General features: G+C 40.9%; 1 protein-coding gene across 4 annotated transcripts in view; it reads right to left on the bottom strand.

Moving 5' to 3' along the window:
- usp54a (ubiquitin specific peptidase 54a) overlaps positions 1-24,260 on the bottom strand; it is a 64,865-nt gene that overhangs the window by 10,432 nt on the left and 30,173 nt on the right. For 3 of the 4 annotated variants that reach the window (XM_053621770.1, XM_053621769.1, XM_053621772.1), the window contains exons 3-17: positions 24,037-24,129; positions 21,023-21,157; positions 16,970-17,083; positions 16,690-16,772; positions 12,899-13,004; positions 11,549-11,695; positions 10,725-10,874; positions 7,627-7,795; positions 7,135-7,311; positions 6,801-6,977; positions 6,059-6,551; positions 4,000-4,136; positions 3,616-3,777; positions 3,239-3,358; positions 674-863 (exon numbers count right to left, since the gene is read on the bottom strand). In XM_053621770.1, coding sequence (XP_053477745.1) covers positions 674-863; positions 3,239-3,358; positions 3,616-3,777; positions 4,000-4,136; positions 6,059-6,551; positions 6,801-6,977; positions 7,135-7,311; positions 7,627-7,795; positions 10,725-10,874; positions 11,549-11,695; positions 12,899-13,004; positions 16,690-16,772; positions 16,970-17,083; positions 21,023-21,157; positions 24,037-24,129 — 2,453 coding nt within the window. The remainder of the gene's footprint in view (positions 1-673; positions 864-3,238; positions 3,359-3,615; positions 3,778-3,999; positions 4,137-6,058; positions 6,552-6,800; positions 6,978-7,134; positions 7,312-7,626; positions 7,796-10,724; positions 10,875-11,548; positions 11,696-12,898; positions 13,005-16,689; positions 16,773-16,969; positions 17,084-21,022; positions 21,158-24,036; positions 24,130-24,260) is intronic. The other variant, XM_053621771.1, reaches the window with a different exon arrangement.

Raw genomic sequence — 24,260 nt, 5'->3', positions numbered from 1 at the left:
TCACATACTTTTACCACTCACAGATATGTAATATTGGATCATTTCTCTCAATAAATAAATGACCAAGTATAATATTTTTCTCTCGTTTGTTTAATTAGGTCCTCTTTATCTACTTTTAAGACTTGGGTGAAAATCTGATGATGTATTAGGTCATATTTATGCAGGTACACAGATAATTCTAAAGGATTCACAAACTTTCAAGCACCACTGCAACTAATAAACAATTATGAAAGCCCTTTTTTATACTGGCTTTTTAGATATGTTTAGATATGCAATGCTCTTGTTTTGCAGGGAAAAAGCCAAACTAAAACCGACCAACATTAATTCAGTCTTAACTTTATACTTTTATAATTTTTTGGCCACAGCTGCTGCACCACAGTGGAACAGAAAACCAGGAACTTGTGTGTTCAGAACATTTTAGTTCCTCGCTTTAGTTCGAGAACCTCAGTGGAAACACGCCTCTTCATTTACATAAATGATGCAATGCCGTCCCCTGTGCAACTAACACAATCAGCAGTAAAACCTGGTGTCATTCTCTCATTCTTCTTCTCCTGTCAATCTCCTGCCTGTTAATTAGGCAGCTCGTCTTCTCTTACAGAGGTGCATGTGCAGGCGCTCCGGCTGGAGTCGGTCCATACACACACGCACACACACCAGAGCCAGCAGCAGGTACCTGATAGGCAGCTTTTGCTCTTCCTCCCTCTCCTCCTTCTCCTCTTGCTGCTGCTGTTGCTGCTGCTCCTGCTGCTGCATGCGCTGCTGCAGGCCTCGCGCCCTCCTCATACACTTTTGCAGTCGGGCCTCAGCCACTGTCCTGCCCTGCCCGTTAGCACTGCCCTCATGCATGGTATGCCTGAGTTTAGCTTCAGCAGCAAATACAAAATGAAAGGAAAAGGAAAACAAATAATAATAAATGAATGAAAAGATGCAGAAAAAGAAAACGTTTTTGTCATGGGATGCATGCAAACATATATTTGGTATTAACGAAAGTACCACATCGGGCTGGATAAGGAAGGGAAAGGAAGGGAGAATGCTGGAAAATTTGATAAATGTAACCTTGCATAAATGTTAAACCGTAACCCTTTCCAGGAAAAAAAACTGTGATGTAAATCGTGATGAATGTTAAGTTTGTAAAAGTAAAATGAGTTGCGTTCAGCCATGGAATGAAATTAAAACAAATTGTAGTCTGAATCAAAATGTAAAAAAAAAAAAAAAATGAACAGAAATAAGAATTATTTGAAAATCCCTCCAAGCTTCAATACAAGCCTAATTCCTATGTAAATACACAGAGATGAGAACTCTCATGTGAGCTCAGTAAACCTGTGAGTGATTTCACCAAGTGCACAGGGGAACTTGTTCAACAGAGGCAGAGGAGAAAGGTTGAGGTAACATGATATACAAATGGGAATAACACAGTACGTGTGTGTGTGTGTGTGTGTGTATGTGTGTGTGTATGTGTGTGTGTGTGTGTGTGTGTGTGTCAGTCAGTCACACTTTACCTAAACATTCATACATGGAGACAAAAACAGGACACACACCCAGCATTAAGATGAGGGCTGACCGGTCACATGTGGACCGCGGGAATGACACACAGACATACTGACATTTACACACCGGCACAGACCCCCAACATCCGAAGAAGCATATTAAGAGGTTGCCTTAGAGCTATGCCCCGCCCACATTCCCATTGCCATCTATTGCCTCATTTTATTTATATGACAGCAGAGACGTGAAGACACCCTCCCTCGAGAAATTCTCCCTCATCGCGAACTCTAACGTGACATGCTACGAAAGAGTTTAGCATGTAAAACTGAAAGAGCTTAGCATGTAGTGGGATTGATTTATTATTATTATTATTATTATTATTTTTTACTTCCGACAAATTACAAAATAGAGGAAAGGACGAAGGAAAGAAATTGCAAAAGAAAGAATGCGGCATCATAACATGCACAGACGGATATAAATAAATAAATAAATAAATAAATAAACAAACCCAACGGGTTTCCAAAAGTGAAAAGCTAACTTTAGGTTTATGGCAGTGACTCAGCTTCCTGGAGAATTACTATGGCAACTAATGATGATGTCTAGGGAAGGTACAGCTCAGAAAAACAACTCGAGCAGTACTCCCGTTTTTAAGAAATGAAATCTGAAAACAGCTACTTCGTTCAGCGGCAATACAACGATACACAAAGATAATAAAAAATCTGTTATAAAATCATTTTAATATATTTCTTTTAATGAGTTGCACTTGGCTGCATTTTTAAATCCTCCCTCAAGTTTTATTGAAAGTAAAACATGAGGTATTCGCTGTTAGATCCTAGTGACTGTACCACAACCATTTACGCTTCAAAACAATCTTTAGTTTACGTTTGCTCTAATCTAAAATAGTGTAAGAACCTGAATCCATAAAAGAAAACTCAACTCTGTCTGGTCAGGTATCTGGACAGATCAATAGGACTCTCCTGGTAAATAATGTCCAAATATTTATGCACACTGACTCTGCTAGATGACAGAATCCAGATTTAGATTAATGTTTATATGTGATGTGAGCTGAAAAAAAAGAAAGAAGCTAAAATATACAATATCAGTATCTTTAGTCAAGCTTCTACACGTTTCAAAACACTAGTCTACAAATTGTCAGGATTTCCAGGACTTGTAGAAACCCTGAGCTCTATAAACTAGGAGCAACCTTTACGAAGACGTGTTCAGTGTGTCTTGACAAGGTGAACGATCGTAAGTAATGCGTTTGTGAGTAAAGCTGCATTCATATTACCGAATGACAGACGTACAGCAATTCATCCAAACATCACCCCAGTACTACAGCGTTATTTTCACAGACTTTAATGAAGTCATGGATCAATTTTTTTTATTCGGTCACTAAGCTATAAATGTTCAGCACTAAAACAGTTAGCTGAGTGCATTAGATTTGTGTATAAGAGGCTTACAGAAACTAGCCAATCTAAAAGAAACCCTAAACATCTAGCGTGACCTTCTGCTCAGGACAAATGAGAAAGATACACAGCTCAAAGACACAACTCTTCAAGACAAATCATCATTTTTAAAAAAGATGAAGCGGTAATGCATGTGTTGTACTACAAGGTCTGTACAAAGTCTGCAATACTTAAACACAGATAAAGGAAAAGCGCACGCACACACACACACACACATATAGACAAACACGTGGTGGAGATGGCACATGTGGAAGACAGAATTCTGAAGGTAGGTTAGTGCTACTTACACATGGCTTCGTTTACCACAGACAGTGCGGCAGCGACCTCGCCTGCCTGTTCCAGTCTCAGAGACTGATCTAACAGAGCTTCAGCGTCCAGAACACACCGCTCAAAGCCGTCCCCTTTACCTGCAGACGACACGCAACACCAAAGCACTGCGTCACACCGAAGCCCAGATACCCGCACACCTACACACCCACGCACAGACATTAACACGTGCATGCAAGCATCCACAAACACACACAATGTGGTGATAGCTGGCTACTGGTTATTGTCACACCCACAAACACTCCCACATGCAGCCCCAGGCAGCAGCAATGCCCCAGAAATGCCCCTGGCTCCGCTCCTCTCCTCCCTTAGGGTTTAGCACTGTTAAGACTCTAACCCTGGTTTTGCAGCTCATCCAGGTCCATGAACTTGCTAGGATTGGGGTTGAAGCCCATGGCTGCTTCTTTCTCTTTCTCCTTCCTCCTCTGCAGTTCCTGCTCTCTTGCCCTGCGCGCCACCTCCTCCTGAAGCTCGTCCAGCTCGCTTCGGCCCTCGGCGGCTGCATACACACGTTTGTAATTCAGTCATTTATGGCGCACTTTCACTGACCCGTGTCACTGTAGCTAAATAATACACCTACCATTAACCTTAACACCAAAAAACAAAGGATTTGTTTATTAAAATGTTTTTTTAAGATCTCCACAAGTTTGGTTACTTTTAAATGAAAGTGAATAGAAATAATGATCAAGTACCATTATAATACAACATACACATTACATACCCAAACTCGTATGACTGGTTCCTTTGATGGAGGCTTTGACATCCTGCAAGAGGGAACTGCTGCTTTTCGACTTCTGTACACCATTCCACGTAGTGCCGATACCGGAGGGTTGCTTTATTAGAGCCGCGTCTTTTACACTGGGACAAGCATACGAGAAGCCATGATCAGTAGGTGTCTCTGCAATATGTGCTGTATTAAAATGTGACTAGCTGCAAGAAAATATCTGTGACTTTGTGAGTAAAGCTACACTCGTATGAGCACATGTAACCGTCTCTACTTGCACAACTACAAGCAATATCTACAACTGCATTTGGTAAGTGTGGCTCAGTTTAAAGAAAAGTAAAACAACTGTGAAGAGAAATGTACAGTCCCCCCTGAAACTACTGGAACGGCAAGGCCAATTCATTTGTGTGTATTATACACCAAAGAGATCAAAAGATGGACATGAGACGAGAGTTTAGGATTTCAGCTTTTATTTCCTGCTTTTTAAATCTAGACGTGTTAAACAACATAAAAACATTGAACCTTTTGTATCAGACCACCAAATTGTTAAGCGAGCAAAAGTATAAGAACAGTTAAGTCTTGTAAGTAAGTAAGTAAAGGAAAGTAAATAACACTTCATATTTGGTTGTATGTTCTGGATCATGAACAGATCGTTTCTTTTTTCACACTTTGGTCTTTCCGTCACTTTGGTAAAGGTTCATCTTGGTTCCAGAACTTTTGTGGCTCATCTCTGTATTTCTTCATGAATTCCAGTCTGCTTTTCCGATTCTTACTGCTGATGAGCGGTTTGCATCTTGTAGTATGGCCTTTATATTTCTGCTCTCGAAGTGTGGATTATGATACCTTCACCCCTGCGTTGTGAAAGTTGTTGGTGATGTCACTGACATTGTTTTGGGGTTTTTCTTCACAGCTCTCACAATGTTTCTGTCATCAGCCGTTGTTGTTTTCCATGGCCGACCCATTGCTCAGCACACCAGTGGTTTCCACCTTTTTTCAGGACATTCCAAATTGTTATCTTGGCTATTCCCAATGTTTATGCAATACCTCTGAATGATTTTCCCTCTTTTCTCAGTTTCAAAATGGCTTGCTTTTCTCCTATAGACAGCTCTCTGATCTTCATGTTGGCTTATCCTTATTAACAACGAATGCAGTTTTCACAGGCGAAACTGAAGTCTAAATCCAACAGTAGATGCTCAGAACTATTTACTGTTTAAACAATCAGTCTAACAGGACACACCTCGTAACAAGAAATACAGGTCACATATTCCAATATTTTTTCTTGCCTTCAATTTGGGTGGTCTGATACAAAATGTGCTTTGTTCCATGTTGTTTAAACACCTCTACATATAAATACCAGGAAATAAGGTGGAATTCTAAACATTCTTCTCATATCCATCTTTTAATCTCAAACCAAAATATTTTCAGTTTACAGCAAAAACAAATGAATTGGCCTTGCTATTCCAATAGTTTTGGAAGGGACTGTACAAATTGTATTGCACCTTATTCCTGCTATATTAAATAGATCTCAATATCTTGTATTTATTTTTTTTAAATGTGGATTTTATATGACTGTTTTCATTAGTTCATGATCAGATATTCAATTTTAGACAGTTAACGTTAACTATTCTAAAAAGAAAGGCTTTAAGTAAAATAAAAAAGAACAAATGCAGCACAATGATAAAGACAATTAAGACAGCAGCCTAATCATTTTACTTATCTTTTATTAAAACCCCAAAAGCTAAATAATATATGCCAACAGCAGAGTCTCATGCACATCGCACATGACAGATCAGAGGAATCAGTGATGTCACCTTGTAATGTGAACCTATTTTTAACACCCTAAGTAGAATACCTTTTATTTCAGGGCTTCACTCACCACTGATGCTTTGTTGTTCTTTTTAAAGACCTGCAGCTTGATATATACTGTACGATTATCTTTTTACTTCATTTCTTTATCTTGAAATAATTTAACATTACCGTATGGCACTTTGGTTACCATCGATTTTTTAAAAAGTGCTTTACAAACTGACTTGACTTGAAATGCGTGTGCAAATACCTGTGTGATCCGTTCACAGCTCCGTCATTAATGGGGATGTCCAGGCTCACAGGACTGTTGCTGTTCCTTTCACTGCTTTCGTACCCACTCTCCATCCTCTGGATGAGCCGAGAAGGTTCCATCCTCTTGCCTTGAGTTGATGGTAGCGTCCTAGATGCAGATCTGGCACCAAAACCCATTTGATCTAGTGAGCCTGTCAGTGGCCTGTGGTGGCTGGGATCCTCAGGCAACAAGGTGCCCAACGGAGCGTAGCCGGCCTGCTTGCGTCTCTCTCTGCTGAAGATGCTGTCGATGTTGAGAGTGTCTCGGCGTGGTTTCCAGGCTGGCCTGTAACGTCCTACACCGGAGCTGGATCTGGACTCGCTGCTTGTGCTGTCGGCGGATAGCGGCCGGCTCAGAATGATGCTGCTCATGCTCTCCTTAAAGTCCCGCAGACGGCTAGAGCAGGGTTTAGGAGTGCCACGAGGGACCTGTTGTTCTTTCAGGGTCTCACCTGAAACAGTTATAAACAAGAACAGGACGGATGTAATGCTGATAAACAAAACGGAGAACACAAATTGTGCCAGAATACACTATTAACAAGCCTGTGATATTTTACAAAGAGTTAAACGAGTTACTAAGAGGATGTTGATCCCAGACTGTTATCAGCTTCACATTTTAAAAAGTACTCCGTGCTGTGCTGTACTTCCTGATGGATCCTTCCTGCTTTACCCCTCCACTGTGTGTGTGTTAAGCTGCATACCCTCACTGTGGTATCCTGCAGAAGACACCTCATCGGTCTTTGAGGTTCGACTTCTCTCGTCGAACCGGCGGGGTCGGCTGGCGCTCCTCTTCCTGTCCACGACTCCGCTCTTCTTATCTGTGGTCCCACTTTTTCTAGGCGTGTGGCGCTGAGCAGGCTCGCCGTCAGTCAAAGGGCCTTTGGAACACAGTCATAAAATACTCTGTCCCCTACATATGTCTGCTGCCTTTTTTTGTTCAAGTTGGTGATTCTATAAAGAAAAATGCCTCTCTAGAATAAGCATGTGCGTATGGGCGCGTAGGGTTGTGTGTGATGTGAGCGTGTTTGGACATACCCGTCGTATCCAGACTGCTGTGCGATGCGTTGTTTTTGGGGTTGCACACGATGGTTCCCTGGGAGTCTGACGAGAAGTGTGAGGCCATGGACTCGTGGTGCGAGTGAGAGTGTTTATAGCTGTAGCTGTCTGTCGAGGAGTCTGTTCGCGTGTCGCTCGAAATGGACGGCTCACGACCTGGGGAAATGGGGGAAAAAAAAAGATCATGAAAAATTTACAGAACTAAGTTAAAAGCAGAATTAAGATAAAGTATCAAATGTTATTCGTTTCAGCATAAAATGGAAGTGATTCCACAGTAATGAGGAAACCACGTCTGTAGTTATCTCAAGTGAGGAACATCAAATAAAATAAATAAATAAATAAATAAATAAAAAACTCAATTCAGACTTGACCTTAACTACAGGAAATACTAAAGAATACTAGAAAAAAAAATAACACTTATCCCACTGTGTTTTCAGTTGTGTTTGTGATATAGAACTGCACATGATCTACCAGAGTCCTCGCTGTCGTAGTAGGTTTTGGTGTAGTGGTGAAGGTCCAGCCGAGATGTCAGGTCCTGCACAGACACGGGTGTGCCACGGGGGTCAGCGTAGAGCAGCAGAAGCGGCTGGTAATGCCCCTTAATACAACGAGACACCACATCCCGCCATTTCGGCCCAATCTGTGAGAGACACGGAGAGGAAGATTCAGAGCATGGCAGAAATGTGTCCGATTCTTATGTTCGAACTCAGCTCAAACTTTGACATTTCTGACTGTAATAAAAAGCACCGCTTTTAGTACGCACAGGAATATCACGAAAAGATCGTTACGGAGTTCCGCGGTTTATTTTAGAAGCTGGACAAGAAATAACAATTTTTTTTAACAAGACCTTACCCTGACGCGGATTTCCTAAACTGATTTCCTCTCTGCTCCTTCCATAGTCACATGGAGACAGGATACAAAAAGAGCCCAGGACTAACAGAGAAGAATGTGTGACATTGCATATATGTGTGTGTGTGTGTGTGTGTGTGTGTGTGTGTGTGAGAGAGAGAGAGAGAGAGAATGAGACAGAGAGCGAGAGAAAAGTATGGGAGAGTGTATCATGTGTGGTGGCAGTGTGTCCCTGTTCAGGCCACACCCCACTGCTGTCCAGCTGGAGGGGATAAACAATAGAGGGATATCCTTGTTTTGAGTGCACTTTTTGTACAGCACCAGTCGCGACTCACATGCTGTCCTGTCCCTATGCGCTGGCCTAACGAGACCAGAAAAAAAAAAACCTGCTTCGTGTGCAACTGTCCTGGATCCAGAACGTTATCGTGGAGATGAAGCGCTGCTAGGCCCAAACCCGACACAGAGGCACGCTTGTAGAGAATGAAGTCAGACAGTGTTTAATCATACAGCAGTACCTTGGTAAATACTCAAATGACAGATTTTTAGCTGTCATTTGAGGAATTTTTCAAGGCAGCACTCCAAGGTACCAAAAAGCAATGCCGGTAGGTAACATGAATGAATGTGTGTGTGTGTGTGTGTGTATGTGTGTGCACTGAGGCGTCCCATCCAGGGTATTCATGCCTTATACCCAGTGTTCCTGGGACAGGCTCAATCGCTCCATCGCAACCCTGACTAGGAAAATGTGGTTACTGAATGTATGAACAAACAAACTAAGTCAATTCAGGGCTGAGCCATGAGCCATTCAATGTGACCGTGCTCTCAGAAAATCCACTTTAGTAAAATGAGTCATTATAGCCAGATAGTTTTCCACTAACCCTGACTGGGTTGATCATGTTGATCTCATTAAACGTGGTCATGAGTCCCAAAATAACATTGAGGTGCACAGCAATTACAGTGAGGATTAAAGAGGAGTGACAGCTGTTCACTCGCACACATACTCTGCCACAGGAAAACATCTTGACTGTGAGTACTATGTGCCAGTGGCCATCTGTCAGGTTTGAATTACACCCTTGCTTTTGTGGTTCTGCAGAATAACAGGCTTTAAAACCCAGGGATAACGGGTTGATTTAAGTTTCTCCAAGCCACACAGCATGAAGCTGATCAATCACCCTGCCCTGCAACTGTACATCTGAGTTATCTTCTGTGCGTGCTGAACTGAGCCATTCTTCTGGTCCATTTCGGTACCCGTTTTTCTCAGAATCCACAATGTAGAGTACAAAATCATACTGAGATATTTAAACCATTTACGTTTACTCCAGACTGGAACATTCAACATTCGAGTAGCAGAGACAATTCTTAATGTGCATATCCCTAATCTGCAAAAATGTCCCTTGTTCATCAGCTCATAATGTTCTCACTCACTGGGGATTGAGTTCAAATTCTTTCAGATGTTTTTTTTTTTTTAAACTTCCCCACACATCACTGAATGTCTGATCGACTACGTTTTATAATGAGGTTTAAGATCGACTGATGCCTTTGGAAACGTCCAAAAAGGAAATGCAAAGAGAGAAGAAAAAGAAGAGGAGCTTTTTAATTGTAATCCTTAAAACACTTTAAATCTTAAAATATTAAATCTTAAAATTGTTTCTTAAAAACAATGCCTTTTAAAATCTTTTAAAAACACTTTTTAGCAATTTTACTGTTTCTATATCCATATACAGATTGGATTCGTTTAACATAGGAATTGGGATAAAGTAATTATTAACCTTATGGGATTTTAGCCCGGTCTGAATGCATCACGTTAGTAATTACTTACATCCCTGTTCCTGTATTTTTTACCTTCTACAAAAAATACCCAGTAGAAATAACCCCAGTATAATATCCTGTAGGAAAAGACGTTTTGCTCTTTTTCTCAGTATAAATCATTCCAGGAAGTGCTTGCTTTTTTTTTAATCATTTCACTCCAACCCCAACCTGAAATCCAGGCATGGGCATGGTGGCTTAGTGGTTTGCCTCGCACCTCTGGGGTTGGGGGTTTGAATTTCGCCTCCGCTGTGTGTGCGCATGTTCTCCCCGTTCTTCGGGGGTTTCCTCCTGGTACTTTGGTTTCCTCCCCCAGTCCAAAGACACGCTGTGGGCTGACTGGCATTTCCGAATTGTCTGTAGTGTGTGAACGTGTGCGCGATTGTGCCCTGTGATTGGTTGGCACCACGTCCAGGCCTTGTGCCCCAAGTTCGCTGGGATAGGCTCCAGGCTAAGCGGCATGTAAAACGGATGGACGGACAACCAGGTGCGGCTCATGAACACACTCATTAATCCTGTGCGAGTCGAGCATCATTTCATTACTACTACTTCTTCACAACAAAACCCAAATACTCAGGGAAGTTCCATCAACTAATCTTAGCTAGCCCACTCCAGCTATGGACTGGCTACATGGTCCTCCCACCTCCCTCACACACCGCCCTCATACACTCTAGTCTATACAGTAAATCAACAAACAACAGAAGCGCATGTCAACCCCTCACAAACCCTCACACACCAGCACCAGATTACATGAGCAGTACCTTCTAGGCATGGTCAACATTAATAAAGCAGAGTTAATAGAGTATATGCACAAAACCCATTGTCATTAGGCAACCACAGAGACGATTTTCACTATTGCACTGACGGGGGGGAAAAAAGTCATTCGACTGTGGTCTCTACACAGGAATAACTGTTACCTCTTTAACGTGTGCATCATCGAAATACATCCATTTCCGGATCTTGGTCTGGAAGAAGAAGGTTGAATAGTGTTTGCCGTAGTAACACACCATGCCCACTAGGTAGAGCTCTGCCTGCCTGGCCTTCTCCTCTGTCACCCTGGAGAAGAGCTGTGATACAAGAGCAAGTGCAGGGTTATTCACACACACAAATTACGACTGACACACACACAGACACACACACACAGTCACACACACACACAGTCACACACACTGCACCATATAAAGGCCTTGAAAATAATGAGCTCCGTTTGTAAGCATTTTTAAATGTTACACCGCGGTTCTGCTAAATGCCAAAGTGGCAGGGAACTTGAATCCACACTTTAAAAAAAGACCCATGTATCAAAACCTAGAACAAATGGGAAACGGTATCAGGATTGACGCTGGATTCAAATGCTGAATCATCAGCCAGGTGAGTACGAGACATTTTCCAATGCGATCCCAAATGTATTTCATGGCAAGAAGGCATGTGATGTTGACTGACATGACACAGATCTTGCATGTGAACATGGGACATAAATTAAAGCACGTCACCATCGAGCAACAATATAGATCATAAAATGTCCATTCTTTTTGGGCTACAGTCTGACTGAGATCCGAGTCCAACATTAGACCAAGGAGACTTAGAAAAGTCCACTTGGCTGGTATCCTTAAGACAGACTACACTAGGGGCTTAAAGTGCACGTGAGAAGCATGCAATGATGAGCTAATCAGAATACGCAAACTTTGTGTGTGTGTGTGTGTGTGTGTGTGTGTGTGTGTGTGTGCATGCGTGCGTGTCTTACGTCTCCGAGACGCAGGATGGTGCCCAGACTGTGGATGACATCCTCGGCGAGATCAGAGTTTTCCGAGTCCCACACCAGACCGATGGTGATGATCTCAGGAGAGTTCATGAGCACGCGACGAATACGGAGCTTCTCTCCACAATTACCCTGCGAGTAACCGAAAGCAGGCAGAGAGAAAAGAATGTTAATTTGCAAAATGGCAAACACTGATGGCTGAGATTAAGAGCTTACTGAATATACAACTGGAACCAACTGTACTCAAATCAGCCAAGACATGAACCATGACATATTCGCTACATTAGATTAGAAGTATGAAGCCTCAGACACCAAATTTGTCCATGGATAAACAAACAAAGGAATAAACTGGTACATTATTAGTGCATCAAATAAAGCACAATTCTAGTTAACAGTTCCAATTAATAAGTTTTTTTCAAATTTAGTTGAGGCTTATATCATATTTTTGTTATAGAGCATCAAATATAAAACCCTGAATCATTTAAAAATAAATGTGAAAAATGGAATTTTGGAAATCGTGGAATCCACGGAGTGCTGTGCTGTGTGTGTGTGTGTTGTAGATTGTGCTAGTGTGTTAGAGCATGATGGGAAGAAGTCCTCACACTCAGGAACAGCCCCCCTCACAGGCTGCGAGGATGTTTGTGCCAAATCTGCATAAATGAGCAAGAACTCATCTTTCATAGCAAACAACCCCCCCCCCCCCCCAACATGTTTTACTATTCTTGTGAGGACCTTCCACTGAGAATTATTAATGCAGCAAATTAATACTATGCCTACACCTTTTTATTACCCTCAGTAATAAAAAAAGAAACCTCCTGGCTTTTTTTTTTTTTTTTTTAAATAAAAGAAGCAGTTTTTGAGAAAAATAAATATCATCACAATTTCCAAGTAAGAATTCCAGTGAAATCTGCTATTTGAGTTTTGGATTTTGTGGCATGTTGTACTGAGAAATCTACTCACCATCAAACATAATCCCACTTTCATTATTATTAACAACAAGGTATTGAAATGGGAATTGTGAGGCTGCATGGCCTCAGGCCAAACAAAAAAAACGGAAAAAGGTTTGATTCCCTCATATTTTCAGTGGAAGATTAAGCCCATTAGTCACAAAGACATTTTAACAAAAGGTGCCAATAATTATGTAGCTGACAGTTACACAGCCAAGTACACATTAAAAATTGTACACACACACACACACACACACACACACACACACACACACAGAGAAAAGATCCAATTACCTTCAGAGCTCATTAGATGTAATTAGTGGTATGAGATTGTGAAGTGAAGTGTGTGTGTGTGTGTGTGTGTGTGTGTGTGTGTGTGTATACTCACAGGACAGTTGCGCAGGTCTCCCACAGTGCTGGCGTTTCTCAGCAGTTCCCCAAACATGTCAGGAGTTGGTTTCTCCCTGCACTCCAACATCCTTACAGCCTGGTTACTGCAACACACACACACACACACACACACACACACTAATATTATATAAATATGGGGTATTTTCATTTACTTTTGCCTATATTTAAGGGACCAGCTATATGTCCCCACAAAGTCCAAAATGATCATATATCCCTCCTCTTCCACACACAAATAATAATAATAATAATAATAATAATAATAATAACAATAATAAGTGTGTGATTTTGTGTAAATGCTTGTATGTGAAGATGTGAACACATGCCTGCAACATGACTTCTAGCCGCTGTTTGCCTTCACATTACAGGGCTTCTCTCTTGCACACTCACACATGCACGCACCCACACACACACACACACACACACACAGCTGAATAAATAATACACAGTCTGTCATAGTAAGCTAGCCTGCAGGAACAGTCCCATTCTGCAATCAAACCCTGCTACTCTTACACCATCATCTTATCCTGCAGTGCATGTGGCCGAGCTCTCCACCATGTGCTCTCTCTGTGTGAAGTGCTGAAGTAATGCTGATTCTGCACTGGACAAGACCCAGCCCTCTCGTACCCCATTGTCTCTGCTCTGTAGTCGGCTACATCCATACTCAGTATGTTTCAGTGACTGCACTTCTTCAAAAAATCTTGCACTAATCACGGCTGGAAATGGATTCTCTGTACCGTGTTCAGGTGTAGGGGTGATGTAGTGTGGATACAACCTACTGACCATACGATATCCGCTCATATAATGAAAATCCATCTTATATGCTGTAAAATGAGATCCATCAGGAGATGCTTTCAAGGGATTTTCCCCCCCTCAAGCAATGCACAGCGTTCTGCACAGCAGTGTTGCTGGGAACTACAGTACTGGCCAAAAGTCTTTTCCAGCAAAGGTTTAAGGGGCCTCAGATCCAAACATTAATTTCACAACATTTGTAATACTATAGAAAAGATTTAGCAGGTCATTAAATAAAGAAACAGAGTAAATAGATCAGGCTTAAAAGTAAAAAAAAAAAATCCTGGAGGCAGAAGGAACTAAAAGCCAAAGTCCGCAGAAGAGCTATGGCAGATTGTAGACCCAGAGTTTCCTTGACCCATATACACTTTGTTTTATCAACCATGCGTCTTGAGAATCAGGATTATATCCATATTGAGATTAGCCATAGAACAATTCCTAAAACATTACTAACATTAAACCAACATGAAACCAATACATGTTCGTAAAGCTCTCTAATAATACATCCGACTAGTATGAGCTAACAGAATTTCCGAGAGAAAAGTTTGTCATTTTTAAATTCACAAACTTCAACGATGTTAGCTAGCTGCACGCTAACCTGGCGGGAAGTCATGTCCTTACATGTCCACAATGCTACGTTTAATGCTAAAACTTGTCAGACAGATAAAATGCGCCCGACATTACTGCTGCATATGACTAAAGGTTGTAACTTGCAATTTCCAACTTGTGACTAAGAATTTCCTAGTCACAAGCCACCTAGAAAACACTCAACTAGGAATTCTTACTCGAGAACGTTGGATGGTCTCCTCAACTCGGAGTTCAGCAAGTGATAACTCAACATGGCGGCACACAGCATCAGCAGTATACACAGTATACACAGTCTTACCTATAAACGAGTTATGCTGTATACTATACTATAGTATTTGATTTAGATCACTCAAAATTCAGACATATTTGTTGTTATAGACAGAACATTGATTATACGGGTCACTGTTTTGATGAAGAAAATATACATCATTCATCACAGTTCATGTTTGTGCATTTTTTAGCTCAGACCTGTGTTAAATTCTGAGCTTGGATTTCTCATTCCCGAAATACGTCAAAATGCGACATTTTTCTGAGAGAGATTTTAAGTAATTTTTATAAATGTGAAAATGACAAGGTTTCCCAGGAGGATTATTCATAAATGTTCATAATGTTTATTGCGAAAACTAGCCAGTAAGCTAAAATGAGGTAACTTGACAGGACCCTTGACAAAACATTATCTCTTTAATGACTTTTGAGAGCCAAGTGGCCACTAAGAAACTTTTAGAGGGACTGTCTTTGAGCTATATGGGCTTAAAGACACGCCGATTTGTCCCACTAAAAGACATTCCCATCTGTCCCACTCCGACAGATCGATCTGTCCCATGAAAAGACACCCCCACCTGCACCACTAAGAGATACGCTCATATTTCCACATTCAAAGACACACCCACATGTCTCCACTAAACTAAACGCACATTTTCCCCATTAAGGCACGTCAATCTGTTCGACTAAGACACACCTACCTGTCCCACACGAGGCCTCTTTCACTAAAACACACACTTGTGCCACTAAACGATGGTACCACAGCCATTAGCCCAAATCAAACACAAATCTGTGGTGTGGAGTTACTAATACACTTTCTACCTGGCTGCTACATCAATAACTGCTATGTCCATATATAGTATTAGCTTATCTGTTGAATATTATTACATAATGAGTAATGTTTACATTCACAGCATTTTTATTATCATATCTTTTTGCACTACCAGGGTTTTCCCAACCATAGAAATGCTTAAGCGCAGCGCCTAAGTGTTTTTGCGGAGCGCTTTAAGCTGAATGAAAGTAAAAAGGCATTTAGGTGACTGCGTTCTATGTGCTGAGAAAAAAACGGAGACGTGGCTATCTGGCAACAGGAATGAACTGCCGATCAACGATCAGTGTTTGGATGTTCGTTTGTGTGATTGGTGTGTGACAGAAGCTCATCGCTAAGCTAATCAAACAGCTGATGGGATATTTCTCTGTACCGTCACCTCGGGATGGTAGTTACATCCATCGACTAGGAAAAGCAAGCTGTAAGCCATCGATAAGGTAAGCCTCAACAAAGAATAAATGAAGTATAAAATATTGTGTTAGGGAGTCATTCTTATGGATGTTAACAACAGCAATAGCAGATAGTGAAAAGATATAACTAATGTAGCCTATTTAACAACTAAAGAAATCACTAACCATGCTAACTTACATCGAGTGAACTAAAGTGGCTTGATAGCTAAACAAAGTTAGGCTGCATTCACACGTAATGTCTTATTTTGATGAAAACTGCTGGTAAAAGCGTTTTTTTTTTTTCTTCATTAAAAAAAAGTAATTACTTTACTGTCTTGTGCTGTTTGCACACGTGCACTTTATGTAGTAGTGTGTAGGTCTTATTTAGTTCTGTGTAGTCTCATGCAGTTCTGTTCTGTTTTACGTAGCACCGTGCTCCTCGAAGAACCTTGTCTCGTTTCACTGTGTACTGTACCAGCTGTATAAAGTTGAAATGGCAATAAAGCCATTTGACTTGATCAATTAACGCTTTTCACTTTGCTGAAAACTGCAGTGATGCTGGTTGATGTGACTGATCACCGATTTGCTCTGGAGGGGCAGTGGTAGCTCTGGGTTACTGGTCAGAAGGTCAGGGGTTCAAGCCCCAGCACCGCCAAGCTGCCACTGTTGGGCCCTTGAGTAAGGCTCTTACCCCTATCTGCTCCACAGGCGCTGTATGATGGCTGACCCTGCACTCTCACTTCAACTTCCTAACAAGCTGGGATATGCAAAGCAATGTATTTCACTGTGCTATATGATGTATACATGACAAATAAAGGCTGCTTCTTCTAAATGCTAACTGCGTTCATCCTTTCGCAGCAAATTGAAAGCCCATATTCTCTTCTGGCCCCAGCACAGGGCTGCAGTACTCACCACAGAGAGGTGGTGGAGATGTAATGTACCATCTGAATGAAGGGCAGAGGATCTGATGATGCTCCACAGCTCCCACACACACACTAGAGATGAGGATAGGACAGTAAATATAATGAGTGTAAAGTGTGGTTAACACTTGATGGAGCATTTCACTGGCTTTAAAGTGACGGAGAGAGAAAGAGAAGGACACTAAATATGAAAATGTGTTTCTAGGAAAGTAAACATAGAACTAAATCTGAGAACTAATTGTCCCCAAACAAAGTAGGAGTAGGAGCTTCACCTGCTCGAAGAGCGTCATGGCAAACTTCTGGTGTGGAATGCAGTGTTTGGCCGTACAGATGTCCTCCTTGCTCTCATCAGCGATGTGAAAGTGGATACGCATGAGGATGTTCTCCTGAGAGAGGCAGAGAGGAAGACAGTGAGTAAGTCATTTTGGGACTAAAGGTGCTTTGTGTGTCTCTGGGACTGTGTGCACCTTCACTGAACTCCCCATGAGTCTCCATTTAAGATGTATTATCAGAGTATTATCAAACACTTGGTATTTTATAACTTCCATTATTATCCCAGAATATGATGCGAGTGTGAGAGGGAAAACACAGGGTTCATGAAGTGGCATCTAGCTGCAGTCCAACTGACTAAGTCCCATGGGTGGGTGGGCAGAAGCCCAAGGCTGGACGGATGTGTGAAAGAAAAGTGAGAGAGGTAAAACAAAGGTGAGAAAGTTAAAGTTTGAACAGAGAAAAATGGAGGTTGGAAACAATTCAGTGATGATCAATACATCAGTGGTGATTCAGTTAAATGCTCGTTAAATAACTATAACAAAATTTGATAGTGGTTAATGTTCATTATGTAATTATGTAAACAATTGCTGAGCTAGCTAACTAACTAAGAATAACGAAACAAAAAGTTATCTAACATTATCCAAGCTAGCTACAATGCTAGTTTTTGAAGTAACGAACACTAAAATCATGGGAGGAAGTTTGTTAGTGAAAATTGACAAACCCTTGACATTCAATTAATTTCATACTTATTCAAACTTGCAGTGTGACTCAATGTTTGAGTAAAGTTGGTTAAATAAAGATCAGTATTTTGATCCATGTTGACTAGAAAATGTTAGCTTAGTTACATGATACCATATTTTTATTATAAAAACAGCCAAAACTTCTGGTTTCGTTACAAGAGCAATTTACTTCGAACAAAGCAGACTCTTCTTCTGTCTAGCGGATACAAATAGGTATAAACAATCTGAAGAAGTCCAGAAGCTGTTTAAGTAAATGAAGAAACTACAGGTCATGCACTTAAAGATGAGCTAAGAAGTGAAGACACTTTGTCCTTAGTGCCTTATGCATATTGATCCTAGCAGTCATGGGGATTTTGGTTTAACTGCTCCCTCAGCTCTTTCTGCTTTGGCACATAGGAGCTGGTGGAAGGGCATGAGGATGCGTTTGTCTTCACAGGAAGAAGAAAGTTCACTAAGGTGCTGCTTCAATCCCATTATCCATGAGTACACTGATCAGAGAGCAATATCGCTGGGGAAAGGCTGCCTTACAGCTAGCAGGGTTCAGCTGCTTCGGATGCGCAGCGTATCCCACACCCCATGGCTCTCTCTGCTCACTAGGAGAAAATGCAGCATATAGCTGTATCTCTAATTCAATGGAAAGAATGGAGAGAACGGAGAGGTGACGAATGATCAAACATGACCTTTCCTTCTGCTCGCCTTGACAGATCCAAGGCGCGAATAAATGGTAGCCAAAATAAACAGAGAGCAGCGCTGTGGTGTCAGAGCGCACACATCTTCAGGATTACTTCCACTTGCCAGAGAAAGTCACACTTCAAATTTAACACAAGTGCATGTAATAAATTGATGGGGTTGAGATTAAAGGAAGTGGTGAAGAGACAAAGAAAGTGAAGAGGCTGAAAGAAAGGACCTAATTAGGATGCCTCTTGTAGAATTATTGTAGAAAGGTTTATTGCACTCTAACTGATTAAAGTTTAAAAATTCTTAGAATTAAAACCTTCTCGGGGGGTAGTATAAACGTTAAGTGCTGTAGTGGAAGTAATAACAGGAACCAACGTGTTTTCTGGAGCTTCCACATCATTAAATGTCACTATAAATGGATAAAATGTGTGTCACCTTTTACTAAATAAAAATTGTTAGCACTGTTGGCAAACTGCTGTGGTATAAGTAGGATAAAATACTTCTGGATGTTCGGTTTTATGAAAATAATCAACTTCTAGATGGTAACAGGAAATGTGCTTTGCGTCGGGCAACATCACACCAAACCGTCGTTGATTATTTCCCTAGAACAGCACAGCCCATCATGCTTTACTCCTTACTTATACCATGGACATTGAAAATACTCCTTTCTGATTGGCTGGTTGGTGTGAATTCATTTCTTATAACCTTGAAATCATTACATAACAGTTAGAATCTGCCTGGTTAAATTCATCACCTATATGGCCAAAAGTGACAGCTGAAAGTAGACACCTGACTATCAGTATGTTTACATGGACAACAATATTCCGATATTAACCCGATTAAGACGATACTCTGATTAAGAAACTATCATGCAAACAGTGATCATTGATTACCTTTATCCGGCTAATGTCATACTCGAAGTAAACACAAATTGTATTAAAACGTGGAGTACTCCTGTTTTAGTCACATTATCGAAGTGCGTTACAGACATGTACACACCTTAATCACACTATTAACTTTGTGTGGGAGTTTTCACCGCATTTTGCAACAGGACACGTACACACATGGCAGTGCTCAATCGTTTGACGGCAAACGATAGAGCACGGCTGCGTCCGAAACCGCGTACTTACCTGCTATATAGTAGGAGAAATACATGTACTATATAGTAGGCAAGTATGCGGTTTGGGACGCAGCCCGTGGTTTCAACCAGTCGTCTATTTGCATGGATAGCATGACAGATAATTAACGGCACTTGAAGCTTTCGTGAAGTTAAAAATGAAACACCCAAAACTATATACGGTGAAATTCTGGAGGGAACGTCTGACGGCGTGACGTGGGGACGTAATGACGTGTGCCGTTAACCGATGTCTGTTCTAGAACACGTAAAACGGGAACATGAGAGGAGTATTCTAAAAGCAACTCATGTAAACACCTTAATCACAATATTGTCTTACTCAGAGTAAGGTCAATAATTAGTTTACCGTTGTCCATGTAAACGTAGTCCATCACATCCCATTCCAGATTTAGTCCCCCCCTTTACTGTAATAATAACCTCCACTCTTCTGGAAAAACTTAAGCTTGATTTTGGAGCATGGATATGAGGATTTCAGCCACAAGAGCACAAGACATTTCGCGTGAGAAGGCCTGGGGTGCATTCAGCGTTTTAGTTGATCCCAAAGGTTTTCAGTGGATTTGAGGTCAAGGCTTGAGATTTTCCACTCCAACCTTGGCAAACCATGGACATGGTTTTGTGCACAGGGGCATCGTCATGCTGGAACATGTTTGGGCCATTTAGTTCCAGTGAAGGGAAATCGTAATGCTACAGCATACAAAGACAGACATCCTATACAATTGTGTGCTTCCAAAACTGGGGTAACAGTTTCGGCTAGAGCAGCATATGGGCATGATCGTCAGGTGTCCACAAACTTTTGGCTGTAGAGTGTACATGTACATACTATAGAGTGGTGCTTGAAAGTTTGTGAACCCTTTAAAGTTTCCTATATTTCTGCACAAACATGATCTTTCTCACAAGTCCTAAAATTACACAAAGATGAAATTCTAAAGGGTTCACAAACTTTCAAGCCCCACTGTCCATGTAGTATTACTGTTTCTATTGCTTCAGCTGTGCTCTTCAGCTGTAAGGACATATTAGCAACAAAACCGACACTCAAATGCTCTCGAGAGCAATCCATGATTAAAAAAAAACTGAACTTTACATGACCCTGTACATGGACATTTCAGTTTCACACTTTTCCTCATTGCTGAGCTCAGTGCAGTGGAAATTCACATCTGTGCTGTGCATCACTCTGGAGATAATCTGCTTGAATGTGCAGAGCTAAATCACCCACAAGTTATATTAAAGCCACATTAATATAACCTTGCCCCACGCTCACACACTCTTTACAAATATGTCCTTTCCAAAAATGACTTCTCTGAAATGGATGCGATAGAAAAAGGTCAGGTTAATCCCTGCACTCTTTAGACTACGCTGATTCAGAAAGCGAGTATTTGTGTCTGTTAAAGAACATGGTTGATAGGAAAAGTCACTTAAATTTCTTATCAACCTGTTTAATTGATGTATATGGATCGAGTATTCACCAGTAACCTACTCCTGAATATCTTCCAAGCACTTACAAAGCACTCAGCAGCGTCGTCCATGATGCCCAGCTGGAAGCGCTGCTCATCCTGAAAGGTCTTGGCCAGAGCCGTACGCAGAGCGTCAGAGGGCAACACCTTTTCCGTGCTGTACTGAAACTGCACAAAGATGCTCTGCAACAACACAATAATACTCATCAGAGAAAAATACTAGAACATCTAGAACAAATATATGTGCATTTATCAGATATAAAACTACTGGTCTAGGTAGTTAAAGACTTTCTGCAAAAGAAAAAAAAAAAGAACAACATATATCGACAAATGCAGAACAGATGAGTGGAGAATAAAGACTGCCAAGTCACTAAGAGATTAATCTGTCCTCACTCTGTTCCTCAGCACAGTGAGATAAAAACAACACTGACCACTGCCAAGTTTTACCTGCTGAATCACAGTTGGATACGTAAACCTGTATTCGACGCCTGGGCATGCAGCGTGAACACGTGACTATGTTTGTAGCTCTCTTCTTCTCTCTTCCGCTCCCTCCCCCTCCCCCTCTCCCTCTCCCTCTCCCTCCCTCCCTCTCTCTCTCCATTTGATTTTTTATCTACGTCTTTTGGCTTTTTCTCTTTCCTTCCATCTGTCTTTGGACATTACCAGTCGGCCTGATTCAGTGTGTAGTCATGGCAGCGATCATAATTAGCCTTGTACAACACACTGCATAACATTTCACATGTACACGTACTGGTTTAAAAAAAAAAAAAACCCACATCTTAGCCAGGATGTTCTGTAATCAGTGCATGACAGTTATATACGGTGCTTATTAATGAAAAGGAACCCCAAGTCACCAAGATACAGCGTTCTTCACGGTATACCTGCCTCGACAACTTTTACAAACCGATTGAATAATTTTTAAATAAGAATACTCCTAGCGAGATGGCCTGTGATAAGGGACTTTTGACCAAAAGTATACAGATAGGTTTTAGGTCACATGGGCCCTGATATTGCAGAGTGAAGATCACAAGCATCAACAAGAGTGGGGCTCTTGATCATATCACACTAGTCTAGTGTTCCACTTAGCATGAAGGAGCTGGATTCATTTACACAATATAATAATAATCATAATAATAATAAATGAATAACTAAATACATACATAAATAAATAAATAAACACTAATAATAATAACGAGTCTTTATTGGTCACATATACATTAAAGCACAGTGAAATTCATTTTTCTTCACATATCCTAGCATGTTAGGAGGTTGGGGTCAGAACGCAGTGTCAGCCATGATACAGCCCCCCTGGAGCAGAGAGGGTTAAGGGCCTAACAGTGGCAGCTTGGCAGTGCTGCGGCTGTTATAACGGTTCAACTAAGAGTGCCAACTAACTAGTTAGCTTATAAAATAATAACTGGATCTGTACAGAAGCAGCTAACTAACATCAATTAGACAACAGTTAGATACAACACTAATCTGATTGGTTGAACTGCGTTCCCAGAGTGCCTGCATTTCCTATAACCGCACTGGGGCGTTTCACCGTGTGCATCACTCCGCTCGTCTGTGCTCGCCATGTAAATTTCCTAGTTCCTAGTTACTACAGTGGTGTTAGCGACAGCATCACTGGACATGGCCAACAAAACTTTTCAGGAATATAAGTTTTGACTTAAAAAATGAAAGCTCGTCAAACGTGAAGACGAAAAGGAAGAAGGGAAGTCAATTATCCTGAAAACACCTTTAACGGGAATGTACAAATTAAACTGAGTGTGACTTCTATTTCTGCTTGCAGAGCAAAAATAAACAGAACACTTGACCATACTGTGTCTGAAATGTCACTTATTTGCATTACTTACTGAATATCAGCACGGTTGTGACAGCCTACAGCACTCGTCCTGCAGGCTCACGTCTACGGCCGAATCAGTATACCGACATTCAGTAGAACCGCACTCATCCCTCGTGCGAAATTGCTTAAATAACAAGTTAACTAGCTACTCCAAGATAAACTATTTTACTGTGCAAGTTATACCAGCAGCAAAGTTCTCTAACAAGCTGATTATGATTCGGTAAGCTATTGTACTGCATAATTAAACTCCGCATCCAAGTCTGTTAGAAAGCTAGTTCACATTAGGCTACCTTTCCAATGCATGTGTTTTGGTCTTTTGCTCGCTTGCTAAACTAAAACATAAACATTTAATTAACACTTTACACTGAGGACATGTGCAACTACAACCCCAATACAACCCCCAACTTTTTTTTAAAGATGTGTTGCGGCTATGAAATTCAAAATTACCTCTTTTTTTCCTTTTCTTAAAATGGTACATTTCCTCAGTTTAAACATTTGATGTTTTCTATGTTCTATTGTGAATAACATATGGGTTTATGAGATTTGCAAATCATTGCATTCTGTTTTTATTTACATTTAACACAGCGTCCCAACTTTTCTGGAATTGGGGTTGTACATGTCCATATTTATGAAAATGAATATGCGAGTAGGAATATACATTTTTTTTTTTTAGACTGAAAGTAAACAAGATCTTTCTTCAGTATGTCGATAAAAGAACACCTTTTTCTTTATAAAGAGGCCAGAGTGCTTAAAACATATTTATTAAATAATAAATAAATATAGAATACAGAAATGTTTGATAGAAAGCATTAGACAGTACATGATTAAACGCAGAGAGATTGCAGACCCATATAAGACATAACGAGCATGAGATGATGCTGACAGGAGCAAAGAAAGAGTCCAATTTATTCATCCTCGCTTGCTACGTGTATCTTATAAGTAATACGTGTAAAAAAAAAAAAAAAAAAAAAAAAAAAAGACACAGCACTGGTTTTCTGCTTAAGAAAAACTAAACCTGGGCGTAAAGCTAACCCTACAGCCTCAAATCAATTCAAAATACATTTTCCTTCCCACATAATATCGATCAGATCTCAAATATCCACTTGTCCGCTCTGAGAACAGAAACCCGGCAGGAAAGAAACACACAGGAATATGAACCAAATGTCAATACTGATTACAAACACTGGGAAGAATACACGATTAAGCTAGCCTTTACCTTGAGAGCGCAGAAGATGCAAGAGTCCTCCATGCACTTGTGTGTGGTTAGCTGCCGGAAGCTTCTGCGGAAAATATCCAGGTGCCAGAGGACCTGTAAAGGCGGAATAAAACAAAGAAACATGACGTGACCTACAACATTTCACTCATCAGAGCAGCAATCGAAACAAAGGTGTTTCATGAAGCTCTTCAGAGACTCTGAGACATGACTGTTAAGTCGTACAT

This window comes from Ictalurus furcatus, chromosome 3 (assembly GCF_023375685.1).
Source record: "Ictalurus furcatus strain D&B chromosome 3, Billie_1.0, whole genome shotgun sequence".
In the NCBI taxonomy this organism is placed as follows: domain Eukaryota; kingdom Metazoa; phylum Chordata; class Actinopteri; order Siluriformes; family Ictaluridae; genus Ictalurus; species Ictalurus furcatus.
The sequence above is the reverse complement of the archived record's forward strand: the minus strand, read 5'-3'. Positions and strand labels throughout refer to the sequence as shown.